At 42.0% G+C, this 14,225-nt stretch overlaps 1 protein-coding gene across 1 annotated transcript in view; it reads left to right on the top strand.

Annotated features, from left to right (window-relative positions):
• Positions 1–1,020: 1,020 nt before the first annotated feature.
• Vcpip1 (valosin containing protein interacting protein 1) overlaps positions 1,021–14,225 on the top strand; it is a 39,452-nt gene continuing 26,247 nt past the window's right edge. The window contains exon 1 of the mRNA XM_004653307.3: positions 1,021–4,030. Coding sequence (XP_004653364.2) covers positions 1,330–4,030 — 2,701 coding nt within the window. The 5' untranslated portion in view covers positions 1,021–1,329. The remainder of the gene's footprint in view (positions 4,031–14,225) is intronic.

The raw sequence follows: 14,225 nt of genomic DNA, 5'->3' as shown, positions 1-14,225 counted from the left end.
ACTATGATGTGGCTGTATAAGGAATAATAAGGAATATCTTGAAGCCCAGTTCTGTTCCTAGCTAGATGGGTGATAATAAAAATGGTGTTGGGCTGGGGAAATGGCTTAGCGGTTAAGGCCTTTACCCGCAAAGCCTAAGGACTCCGGTTCGATTCCCCAGGACCCACGCAAGCCAGCTGCACAAGGGGGCGCATGCGTCTGGAGTTTGGTTGTACCGGCTGGAGGCCCTGGGGTGCCTATTCTCTTATCTGCCTCTGTTGCGCTCAAAATAAATAAAAAAAATTTAAAAATGATGTCAGAGTTAACTCTTATTCATAACATAAAGACTAAACTACCAATTTCATGAGAATGTTTGAAAAATCAATATGCTAAAAAAAAAATCTGTCTTACTGTAGTCCCTCTCCCCCTTCTTCTAAGGACCGCTAACTTGGACTATACCATTTCATTCTATTTCCCAGCCCGCCATGTCACTGGACATTAATTTACTTATTTATTACTATACCTTCTTCACTGAAAGCCTTTCCATTCCCCTCCCCTTTCAGTAGCCGTGAACTTCAGGCTTAACTACAACAAAGTCGTTCTTTTTAACTGTTCCCATCAAGCATCCTCCCCAGTGCCCAAGCGGGAAGTGAGGCTGGACACACTGCATGGCATCCTGGGAAATGTGGTCTCTCGGGTTCCTCCGCTTGGGCCCGTAGAGTGGGGAGGGCGGGCAGGGGAGTGGGAGGTGGGGGAGTGGGGGGGGGGGGAAGGAATAAAAACTACAACTTCCGGCATGCTCCGCGACCCTCCATCTTCCTTTCGCCTCCTCCCTCCCCACCCCACCCCACCCCACCCCACTTCGGAGGTCTTTCCTCTTCCAGCTCTCCGCCGGAGCCGAGCCGCTGGGCATCTCGGTACCGACAGTTCTTTGTAGACGCCGGTTCCCGGCGCTGCGCTGGCCGACGAGGAGCCGGAAGACTCTATTTCCCAGAGGGCTGAGCGCGGCGCGCGCCTGCGCAGTGTCGGTGAGGGCGTGTATGTCCGTGTGTGAGGGAGAGAGCGAGAGAGCGAGCGAGCGAGAGTGAGAGAGAGAGAGAGAGGGAGAGAGAGGGAGTGAGTGTGAGTGCCCGCTGGGGTGGTGGCCGTTACGTTCGGGGCAACGGCTCCGGCCGTGGAGAAGTACGAAGACAGACAACGTCGGGCGCTTCCGCCTTCGCCGAGGAGGAGCTGGTAGGGAGAGAAAAGTGCTTTCGCCCGGGGCCTGGGCGCGACCCGTTGGGGCCGGTGCGGGTGCTGGGCTATGAGCCTTTGAGGGTCGCTTGGGACTCGGAGCCAGCCCCGAGAGCCATGTCTCAGCCGCCGCCGCTGCCGCCGCCGCCGTCGCCTCCCCCGGAGGCTCCGCACGCTTCGTCGTCGTCGGCGGCGGCGGCTACTCCGGGGGGCCTCTCCAAACGCAGAGACCGGAGGATCCTTTCCGGGAGCTGCCCGGATCCCAAGTGCCAGGCGCGTCTCTTCTTCCCGGCCTCCGGCTCCGTCAGCATCGAGTGCACCGAGTGCGGACAGCGGCACGAGCAGCAACAGCTGCTCGGGGTGGAGGAGGTGACCGACCCGGACGTGGTGCTGCACAACCTGCTGCGGAACGCGCTCCTCGGGGTGACGGGGGCGCCCAAGAAGAACACGGAGCTCGTGAAGGTGATGGGCCTCTCCAACTACCACTGCAAATTGTTGTCGCCCATATTGGCACGCTACGGAATGGACAAACAGACGGGCCGGGCCAAGCTTCTCCGGGACATGAACCAGGGCGAACTGTTCGATTGCGCTTTGCTGGGTGATCGAGCCTTCCTCATCGAACCAGAGCACGTGAACACGGTGGGCTACGGCAAGGACCGCTCCGGGAGCCTCTTATATTTGCATGACACCCTTGAGGATATCAAGAGGGCCAATAAAAGTCAGGAATGCCTCATTCCCGTGCATGTGGATGGGGATGGACACTGTCTGGTGCACGCCGTGTCTCGGGCTCTGGTAGGCCGAGAGCTCTTTTGGCATGCCCTGAGAGAGAATCTTAAACAGCACTTTCAGCAGCACCTGGCCCAGTATCAAGCCCTGTTTCATGACTTCATTGATGCTGCAGAGTGGGAGGACATTATCAATGAGTGTGACCCTCTGTTTGTGCCACCCGAAGGCGTCCCCTTGGGCCTAAGGAACATTCACATATTTGGCCTTGCTAATGTGTTACATCGTCCCATAATTCTCTTAGATTCCCTCAGTGGCATGAGAAGCTCTGGTGATTATTCAGCCACCTTTCTACCTGGGCTCATACCTGCAGAGAAATGCACTGGGAGAGATGGGCACTTGAACAAGCCCATTTGTATTGCGTGGAGTAGCTCTGGTAGAAACCATTATATCCCTTTGGTTGGCATTAAAGGGGCTGCTTTGCCCAAACTGCCTATGAACTTGCTTCCTAAAGCGTGGGGTGTGCCTCAGGACCTTATTAAAAAGTACATCAAACTTGAAGAGGATGGCGGTTGTGTTATTGGTGGAGACAGAAGTTTGCAAGATAAATACTTACTTAGGCTGGTTGCCGCTATGGAAGAAGTCTTTATGGACAAACATGGTATCCATCCTAGCTTAGTTGCTGATGTGCATCAGTATTTCTACAGAAGGACTGGGGTGATAGGAGTTCAGCCCGAGGAAGTTACAGCAGCTGCTAAAAAGGCAGTAATGGATAATCGCCTTCACAAATGTTTGCTTTGTGGTGCCCTTTCTGAACTTCATGTTCCTCCAGAATGGTTGGCTCCAGGAGGGAAACTGTATAACCTGGCAAAAAGTACTCATGGACAGCTGAGGTCTGACAAAAATTACAGCTTTCCCTTGAACAATTTGGTTTGCTCATATGATTCAGTGAAAGATGTTCTGGTACCAGACTACGGATTGAGTAATCTAACAGCTTGTAATTGGTGCCATGGCACATCCGTGCGAAGGGTCAGAGGAGATGGATCTATTGTGTATTTGGATGGAGACAGAACTAATTCTAGGTCCACTGGTGGCAAATGTGGTTGTGGATTCAAACACTTTTGGGATGGTAAAGAATATGATAATCTACCAGAAGCTTTCCCTATCACTTTGGAATGGGGAGGAAGAGTGGTGAGAGAAACAGTATATTGGTTCCAGTATGAAAGTGATCCATCTTTGAATAGTAATGTTTATGATGTTGCAATGAAACTTGTTACCAAGCACTTTCCAGGTGAATTTGGGAGTGAGATTCTGGTTCAGAAAGTTGTCCACACAATATTGCATCAGACTGCCAAAAAGAATCCTGATGATTATACTCCTGTAAATATAGATGGTGCTCATGCCCAAAGAGTTGGAGATGTGCAAGGACAAGAATCAGAGTCTCAGCTGCCAACTAAAATCATTCTTACTGGACAGAAAACAAAAACTTTGCACAAGGAAGAATTAAACATGAGTAAAACTGAAAGGACTATCCAACAGAATATTACAGAGCAGGCCAGTGCAATGCAGAAACGGAAAACGGAGAAGTTAAAACAAGAACAAAAAGGGCAGCCCAGAACTGTTTCTCCCAGTACCATTCGTGATGGCCCATCATCTGCACCTGCTACCCCTACCAAGGCTCCCTATTCACCTACAACTTCTAAGGAGAAGAAGATTCGAATAACAACCAATGATGGACGACAGTCCATGGTTACCCTCAAGTCTTCAACGACCTTTTTTGAGCTTCAGGAAAGTATAGCCAGAGAGTTCAACATTCCTCCATATTTACAGTGTATTCGATATGGCTTTCCTCCTAAAGAGTTAATGCCACCCCAGGCAGGAATGGAAAAGGAGCCAGTTTCTTTACAGCACGGTGACAGAATTACAATAGAGATTCTAAAAGGCAAAGCAGAAGGTGGTCAGTCTGCTGCAGTACACTCATCCCACTCTGTGAAACAAGAAGAGATTGCTGTTACTGGCAAATTGTCATCTAAGGAACTTCAAGAGCAAGCTGACAAAGAGATGTACTCCTTGTGTCTTTTAGCAACATTGATGGGTAAGATCAATTTAACTCTGATGGTATATCTTAATTGTGAGTATAATATACCCAATTTTTCTGTTTCTGGGGGAAAATTGATTAGATGCTTTAGGAGAAAATTATTTAGTGTTTTGACAGATATTAATGTACTTATTGAGTGATTATTAGGAGAACATGACTACAAAGTGAAAGTAGTTCCTAGCTTTCATCATATACATTTTTTAAAAATCTCATTTCCTAAAAATCCTCTTTTTACAAAACAGACTCATATCTATTTAAAGCCTTTTTATTTTTTCCCACTGAATTCTGCCAGTCAACTTGCTCCTGTTTTGTTTTAATTTTATATTCTTGCCTATCATGCCTGTCATGTGATTTCAGGACTTCCTGCCTGATGAATTGCAGTTTCTAGTGTTTATAGTCTCATTGCATTCTCATCTAATAGTCTATCTCCTCCATTTCCTGTTCTTCTTTCCCAAGTCATGTTTTTCTTATGTGTGTAGCAGGATTTGTGTTTAAGTAATTTCATTGCTCTGACTCTTTGCCATCTATTGAACTGTTAATAACCCATGAGACAGGTAAAGATGATACTGAGACTAGGAGGTATTTCTTTTTTATTTATTTTATTTTACTTTTTGGTTTTTCGAGGTAGGGTCTCACTGTAGCCCAGTAATTCGCAGGCAGTCCACCTACTTCTGCCTCCCCTGTGCTGGGATTAAAGCTATGCGGCACCACACCCAGCTAAGTATTTTTAATAGTCCATATTAATTACAGGAAAATATATTATCCACCACAGATGTATTTTTAACCTTTAGATGATTTGGGACACTGCTCAGTGGTGTACTTTTTACATTATTTACTTAATCTTTTTTTGTATGTCAGTGTCAACTAAACTATGAATTAAAAATTAAATATGTTAGATATTAGGAGGGTCTTAATTTTGCTAAAAGTGGAGCGCTTAATTAGAAAGGTGATCTAGCTTTTGATTCTATTTTATAAAACTACGAAATAACATTGAATTGGGCCTTGATCTACCATAATGAATATTATTATTGCCTTATTAAGTTTGGAAGCCTAGTAGTTAATTGGATATCTCAAAATGTGGCATACATTTATAACTTAATATTGTTGATTTTACCTTGGCAGAGCTAGTAATTGAATTGAAGGATATGTCAGAAACTGTCCTAGGCACTTCACATATTTTTGAGACTTGGTTTTGTAGAGACTTCATGAAAGAGAGGAAGGATTGTGTGATCTTTGGAGTCAGAAAGGCCTACAGTTTGCATCTTGGCTCTATTGCTTATTAGTGATTTCAGGCAAATTGCTAACAGCCTAGTACTTCAGTTGGTTCTATACAAAATAACCCTTGCAGTTGATATGTAAAAGCGATGTTAACATATTCCTAGAACTCTGAAAATTAAATAACATCCTCACAGAATGTATAAAACTAGATGCAGAAGTCATTTTAAGACTGACAATTTCCCAGTTCAAAAACAGGAAAGGGGGCTGGAGAGATGCCTTAGTGGTTAACGCGCTAGCCTGTGAAGCTCAAGGACTCAGGTTCAGTTCCTCAGTACCCACATAAGTTAAATGCATCTGGAATTCATTTGCAGTGGCTAGAGGCCCTGGCATGCCCATTCTCTCTCCCTGCCCCAATAAATAAATAAGTAAAATATTTAAATAATAAATAAATAAGTTTAAACAAAACAGGAAGAGAATGTCTTCCTAAAAAGAAGATGAAGAATACCTCATATCTTCTCTAACCTTGTATATTCACTATTTAGAATACTGGCCAGCAGGTATTGGGTACTTTAAAGTTTTTTAAAAATTAAATTCAGCATATGACTTTAACACACCTAAAGAAAGATTATATCTGCAGAAATGGAATGGATAGTCAGCACTGAACATTGAAAAAGAGTCTGGAAAACAATTTGGCAATGTTTATACACTGCTGTACAAAGGAGAAATACATCACCTAGGGTTCATGATAATTCTGGCATCCTGATCTTTGCTGAGGGGTAGGAATGTATTAGTTCTGGCTATGGCCTCTAACCTGCTTCCATATTCCTCAAGCATTTAATCTTATTCATTTAACTTACTGGTAATAATTTTAATGTATGAGTGAGAGTGCAGATAAGGATTACATTCATTTGGAAGGCTTTGTTCTCCATTGTAGATTAATACATTGGCATGGTTTGTATTATGATCTGTAGTCTTTTTGCTCAGTATGTTAGTATCTTGTATAATAACAACTAGTAAAATACTATAGTTACTTTTTTTGAGTTTGAGTTTCCTGGGTCTGATTTTTCTGAGAACTATACTATTTCTTGTAATGAGTTCCCCAGAACAGTCTTACTGTTCTGATCCTTTCCCTCTTCACCTCTGCTATTTATGTTGTTATTCACAATCCACATTTAAAAAAAAAAAGTTTATTTCATTTTATTTTTTGAGGTAGGGTCTTGCTCTATAGCCCACGCTGACCTGGAATTTACTGTGTCACAGACTGGCCTTGAACTCACAGCGATCCTCCTACCTCTGCCTCCCGAGTGCTAGGATTAAAGGTGTGAGCCACCACATCATAATCCACATTTTTAAAAATATGGCTATAGGGCTGAGTGTGGTAGGCAGAGGTAGGAGGATCGCCATGAGTTCAAGGCCACCCTGAGACTACATAGTGAATTCCAGAACTAGAGTGAAACCCTACCTCGAAAAAGAAAAATGTGGATATATATCTTATTTTCTCATTATCAACACAAAATGTGAGTGTAAACTTTACCAAATTTAATTTTTTAAAGTATTTTTTCTTTTTTTATATTATTGATTTATTTGAGAGAGCAAGAGAGAGGAAGAGACAGAAGAAAAGAGAGAATGGGCATGCCAGGGCCTTTAGCCACTGCAAACAAACTCCAGACTTATGTGCCCCTGTGTGTATCTGGCTTACGTGGGTCCTAGGAATCGAATTGGGGTCTTTAGGCTTTGCAGGCAAATGTCTTAACTGCTAACCATTTCCCCAGTCTTTTTTTTTTTCTTTTTAAAAGATATTTTTATTTACAAGAATGAATGAATGAATGAATGAATAGATGTTTCATGGCCTCTTACTGCTGCACATGAACTCCAGATACATATACCAGTTTGTGCTTCTGGCTTTATGTGGGTATTAGGGAATTGAACCCAGATCTTTAAGGCTTTGTGAGCAAGCGCTTTTAACCTCTGAGGCATCTCTCCAGCCCCCAAAATGCCAAATTTAAAGTAGTAGCATTTGAGAGACTTTTTGCCTTGTAGCAAGCATTAAGACAAGCCTGGCATGGTCGTACCCATCTGGAATTCAGCACTGTTAGCACTTACAAAGCTGAAGTAGGAGGATTGGGAGTTGTTTAGCCTGAGCTATATAGCAAGACCCTATCTCAAAAAAATTACAACAAAAAAGCAAAACAAGCTAACAAAGCACTAATGTTGGCCCTCTGAAATACTATTTTTCTTGGACTGGAGAGATTGCTCAGTGGTTAAAGGTGCTTGCTTGCAAAACCTGATGGCCTGGGTACCCTAGTACCCATTTAAACCCAGATACACAAAGAGGCACATGTACCTTGAGTTCATTTGCAGTGGTAGGGAGCCCTGGTTTACTCATTCTTGGGCTTGCTATCTCTCAAATAAATAAATATAAAATACTAATATTCTTTCCTTTGAGTCTGTTCACATTTATTATGTGTAAGATATTCTTCAAAAGTGATGTTTTGAGCCAGGCGTGGTGGTGCACGCCTTTAATCCCAGCACTCGGGAGGAAGAGGTAGGAGGATCACTGTGAGTTCGAGGCTGCCCTGAGACTACATAGTGAATTCCAGGTCAGCCTGGGCTAGAGTGAAACCCTACCTCAAAAAGGGAAAAAAAAAAAGTGATGTTTTGTAAAAACCAGTTTTGGGCTTAGAAAGATAGCTCAGTAGATAGATAAAGGCAGGCTTCTGTAATCCCAGCACTCTGACTGCAAGATGGGAGGTGGAGACAGGAGAATTTTTTTTTCAAATTTTTTTTTATTAACAACTTTCATGATTATAAAAAATACTCCATGGTAATACCCTCCCTGCCCCCACTTTCCCCTTTGAAACTCCATTTTCCATCATATCCCCTGAGACAGGAGAATTTACTGGATAAAGTGATAAAAGCAGAGGAAGATGGCGAAAAACCTGTCTTAGAGGTGGGATGATTAGGACAGACCCAAAAGTTGTTCTCTGACCTCCATGCATATGCCATGGCTCTCCCACTGGCATACACAAACACATATACACGTGTACATCTGCGTACCCACACAAATAAAAGTTTAAAATAAAATTATATCAATTTTGAGTAAGTTATCTACTTGCAACTAGATGTAAAGAGTGTTCAAGAATTACTGATGTTTAGATTGTTGAAAGGACTTACTTAGAAAATATCAAACAATAGGGCTGGAGAGGTGGCTTAGCAGTTAAGGTGGTTGCCTGCAAAGCCAGAGGACCCAGGTTTGATTCCCCAGTACGCACATAAAGCCAGATGCACAAAGTGGCACATGCGTCTGGAGTTCATTTGAAGCGGCTGAAGGCCTCAGCATGTTCATTTTCTCTCTCTGCCTCTCTCACTCTCAAATTATAGAAAGAACAAAACAAAACAAAAACAAGAAAATATCAGAAAATGACAAAGCTTACTTAGAAAATTTCAAAATGCAGGTATTTTACTGTGAATTGCTGTACTAAGCTGCCTTTATATTAATTAGAAAGCTTATCAAGGCGTATACTTCTCATTTGTTTAGCTTTAATACTACCTTCTTTGAATTTAGAGACCTTTGCTTACCATTCTAAGTAGGTCCCCTATATTATTGTATTTTATTCATCCTCCTTATAACACCTATTATTATCAGTTTTACAGTCTTATTAATTTGTTTGACCCTTGCATTAGATTACAAAATCCATAAAAGCAGAGACTATAGCCTCTTTGATTTACTATTGAATGTCTTTTTTTGGGGGAGGGGCTTTTAAGGTACAGTCTCACTGTAGTCTCAGGATAGCCTCAAACTCATGGCGATCCTCCTACTTCTGCCTCTTGAGTGCTGGGATTAAAGGCATGTGCTACCACGCCTAGCTACTAATGAATATTTTATCATGTAGTATAGGTGTGACACATTGTAGGCACCAAGTAAATTCTTGCTGAATGAATGAACACAGATTACTTCATCAAAATGAATGTATGCCATGAGTTTGAGACTGTGTTGGAGGTACAAAGGTGAATGAGAAACAGTTCTTGCTCTTTGTATACTTACATGAAGATATCTAATGGAGTCTCCTACTTTTACATCTTTCATCAAAACATTGCCAGCTTTCCTTTCTAAATGTAAACATAAAAATCATAAATATTACCGGGCATGCTGGCACATGCCTTTAATCCCAGCACTGGGAGGCAGAGGTAGGATTGCCGCAAGTTCGAGGCCACCCTGAAACTCCATAGTGAATTCCAGGTCAGCCTGGGCTAGAGTGAGACCCTACCTCAAAAAAACCAAACAATAAAAATAAAAATAAATTATAAATATCTCAGATATTGCTAACAGCATTTTAGAAAACTTCTCATTTGATTAAATGTCAAATTAGGTATGTAGATATTGCATCAATCATACGTACATATATATATGGAGATTGTATATCTTTGTGAAATTAACTGTAATAGCTAGAAACCTGTGTTTTTCCTTTTTTTTTAAATTTATGTGAGAGAGTGTGAGTGAGAGAGACAGAATTGGCATGTTAGAGCCACCAGCCACTGTAGTCGAACTCCAGATGTGCCACCTTGTATGCATGTGCGACCTTGTGCGTTTGCATTACCTTATGCGTCTGACTGGCGTATGTGTGATCTGGAGAGTTGAATATGGGTCCTTAGGCTTTGCAGGCAAGTGCCATAACTGCTAAACCATCTCTCCAGCTCTCTTTTTCCTTTTGAGGTTTTTTATTTTGTTTTGTTTTATTTTGTTTCAGAGGGTTCAGTTCATTGTGGCAGGAAGGGCATAGCCAAGCAGAATAATTTACATCATGGAGACTAGGCAGAGAAAGAGCTCTTTGGAGATTTTTTTTTTTTTTTTTGTGGTGCTGGTATTGAACTCAGGACATTGCCTTCTTTTGCTTTCAAATACAGTATTCACTAAATAGAATTTGTGCTGTCTATATCAACAAAACAGTAAGTATGCATATCAGTCCTCTGCTGAGTGCTGAATATTCATGGAACTAGTTATAGTCACTTTGAATCATGTGGTAGAATAAAATGTAATGCTTTTCCTATAGTATTTCGTAGGAGTTTTAGTACATTTTATCCCAAGTTACTTTTTTTTAACATGTATAGTTTGTGTGGTATGGTCATATGGTGTTGGTGTGTGTGTGTGGGGGGGTATATGCACATGTATGTGCAAATGTACATGCAGGTACATGAATGCCAGAGGAGAATACTAGGTGTCTTCTGTTGCTCATCCATGTATTTCCATGTATTTCCTAGAGACTGAGTGAATCCCTTTCTGAATGTGCAACTGCAGTTTTGATGAGCCCCATTAAGTCTCTGCTCCACACAGGACTGGAGTTGCAGGCATGTGTGGCCATGCCCAGATGTTTTTATGGGTTCTGGGGAGTCAAATTCAGACAGTCTCAGTTCCTTGTGCTTGCAGCAAACATCCTTACCTGCTGAGCCATCTCCTTAACACCCATCTTCATTTTTAAACTTAATTTTATTTTTTGAGGCAAGATCTTGTCTAGCATAGTTTGGCAGTAAACTGTCATGTAACTGAGGCTGGCCTTGAACTGATTTTTCTTCCTCCACCACTCAAGTAAGTGCTGAGATTGCAGGCCTGAATTACCATGTCTGGTTTATGCAGTCCTGATAATTGAACCCAGAGCTTCATGGATGTTAGGCAAACACTCTATTAACTAAGCTACATCCTTAGCCCCTATCTTCATTATTCACATAATACTTGAATTAATCCATGTCTGCCTACGAAAACTTTGTTTCTAAAATTCTTTGTAGAACAGTTATTTGTGTTTTGTTTTGTGCTAGATAGTATAGGTGGTTGCATCAGTTTCTCATTGCTGGAACAAAATACCTGACCAGAGACAGCTTAAGGGAAGAAAGGGTATTTTTTTGGCTTACTATTTTTTTTTATTAGCATTTTCCATGATTATAAAAAAATATCCCATGGTAATTCCCTCCCTCCTCCCCTCCCACACTTTCTCCTTTGAAATTCCATTCTCCATCATATTACCTCCTGGCTTATAGTTTTGACAGGAAGACTATTATGGAGGGGAAAGCATGGCAGGAGCAGACAGCCAGAATCACATCAGCATGGAGGAAGGGGGAGGGGGAGAGAGAGGGAGAGCGAGAGATGTGGTGGGTCATAACATCTCAAGGCCCGCCTCCAGTGGCATACTTCTCTAGCAAGGCTGTAGCTCCTAAAGGTTCTAAAACTTTTCAGAACAGCACCACCAGCAGAGGAGGTAAGTACATGAATCTATGGAGGACATTTTATACTCATACCACCACAGTGGTATATGATCTACCATGAACACTAGGCTGATTCATTTTTCTTTAAAAATTTTAAAATAATTTTTTGGTGTGTATGTATATGTTCATGTGTGCTAGTACAGGTGCATATATGCATTGTATGTGTGGAGGTCAGAGGACAACCTCAGGTATTGGTCCTTGCTTGCCACCTTGTTTGAGACATTCTCCAGGTAAGTTGCCCTTGGAGCTTGTGGAGGATTGTCCTGTCTCCACTTCCCATTTATTTTTTTTTTCACATATATATATATATATAATTTTATTTTTACTTATTTGACAGAGAAAGCGGGGAGAGAGAGAGAGAGAATGAGAATGAGCACGCTAGGGCCTCCAGCCACCACAGACAAACTCCAGATGTATGCGCCCCCCCCCACCCCTTGTGCATCTAGCTATCATGGGTCCTGGGGAATTGAACCTGGTCCTTTGGCTTTGCAGGCAAACGCCTTAAGTGCTAAGCCATCCCTGCAGCCCTTCCCATTTCATAATAGGATGTATGGGGGGGGGGATTTTGAGGTAGGGTCTTGCTCTAGCCCAGGCTCACAAATGACTTTATATAATTATACTGTGAAAATTAAGTTAAAGTTTGATTATATTCCTTTGTATGATGGTTCAGCCATTAGATACATTTTACTTTTTCAATTATAATTTAAAAAAGAAAATTTTTTTTTTTTTTTTTTGAGGTAGGGTCTCACTCTGGTACAGGCTGACCTGGAATTAACTCTAGTCTCAGGGTGGCCTTGAACTCATGGCGATCCTCCTACCTCTGCCTCCCGAGTGCTAGGATTAAAGGTGTGCGCCACCACGCCTGGTAAAAAATTTTTAATAAATTCTAATATGTATACAGTATGGTATGATAGCTCTTAACATTTTGCACTCCCCTGGAAAAAAGTCATTATTAGTAGACTGGAATATATCTTTTCAGGCTCATGTGTGTATATGAATAAGCATTTATACATAATTGGGTTTGTTGCATGTGTACCCTTTAGTGCTTATGGTGACAGTAAAAGCTGTATTGTTGGATGTACTTAAGGGATTGAGTATAAGACTAGGGAACCCCAGGTATGGTTTCTTTCTTTCTTATTTATTTATTTATTTACACACATGCCACAGTGAATGTGTGGCAATCAGAGGTCAACTTTAAGTGTTAGGCCTTGTCTTCCCATCTTGTTTGAGACAGGGTCTCTCTCTTGTTGTTCACTGATGCATTTGCCAGGGTAACTGGCACACGAACTTCTGAGATTCTCCTGTCCCTGTGTTGCTGTAGATACACTGGAGTTATAGATGTACATTGTTCTTCCTGGCTTTATGTGGGTTCTGGGGGTATGCAAACTCAGCCACTCATGCTTGTGTGGCAAGCACTTAATTTATACACTGAGCCATCTCCTTGACTCTCAGGCATGGTTTCTTTTTTTTTAAAACCAAACTGGAGTTGTTTGTTTATGTATGTATGCATGTGTGTGTGTAGCTCAGATGACAGATTCAAGGTGTCTTGTTTTATCTTTGAGACAGGATCTTTTGCTGTTATAAATGAACTATCAGACTGCAAAGAAATATCATACTAGCTGGACTGTGAGCTTTAGAGTCTCCTGCCCCACCTCCCATCATAGCAGACATATTGAGATCACAGATACCTACATCACTTTACAGTTGGCTTCTGTGTGTGCCTGGGAATTGAACCTAGACAGAGTTTTGTAAGCCAGCTCCTTTAACCACTGAGCAATCATCTCTCCAACCCCCAGGCATGATTTCTTAGAAATAGTTTTAACTATTGATAAAGTAAATTTATTTATTTATGTGCAACAAAGAGAGAGAGAGAGACAGACAGATAGACAGAGAGAATGGGCATATCAGGGTCTGTAGCTGCTGCAAATGAACTCCAGATATATGTGCCACTTTGTATATCTGGCTTTGTGTGGGTACTGGGGAATCATAAAAAAAAAATAAAAAAAAAATAGAAGGAGTTGGAAAGATGGCTCAGTGAGTAAAGTGCTTGTACCATGTGAGCATGAGGACCTGAGTTCAGATCCCTGGTACTGATAGAAAAGCTGAGTTCTTCAGTACATACCTGTGATCTTGGTATTTGGGAGTAAGAGACAGGAGGATCACTGGGCTTGTCTAGCACAGTGAACTCTAGGTTTAGGGAAAGACTATCTCAAAAAATAAGGTGGAGGACTGAAAAGATGGTTCAGTGGTTAAAGGCACCGGTTTGCAAAGCCTGATGACCTGGGTTTGATTCCCTAGAACCTACATAAAGCCAGGTACACAAAGTGGCACATGCAGCTGGAGCTCATTTATAGTGGCTAGAGGCCCCAGAGTGCCTATTCATTCTCATTCTCATGTTCTCTTTCTCTCGTCTTTCTACTTGCAAATAAATATGATTTATTTATTTATTTACTTGAGTATTATTTGTTTATTTGAGAGAGAGAAAGAGGGAAAGAGGAAAGGTGGGAGGGAGAGAGAGAGGATAAGAATGGGCACAGCAGGGCATCCAGCCACTGCCAACGTACCCAGATCCTTTGGCTTGCGGGCAAACGCCTTAACTGCCAAGCCATCTCTCCAGCCCCAATAAAAATATTTAAAAAAAAAATAAAATGAAGAAATGTTAACCTGTGGCCTTCACATGCATACACACCTATGTGTGCACACCAGAATACACATAGGT

The sequence above is a fragment of the Jaculus jaculus genome, chromosome 2, assembly GCF_020740685.1.
Source record: "Jaculus jaculus isolate mJacJac1 chromosome 2, mJacJac1.mat.Y.cur, whole genome shotgun sequence".
NCBI classification, from domain to species: domain Eukaryota; kingdom Metazoa; phylum Chordata; class Mammalia; order Rodentia; family Dipodidae; genus Jaculus; species Jaculus jaculus.
Note: the sequence above shows the minus strand (reverse complement) of the source record. Positions and strands in the feature narration are given on the sequence as shown.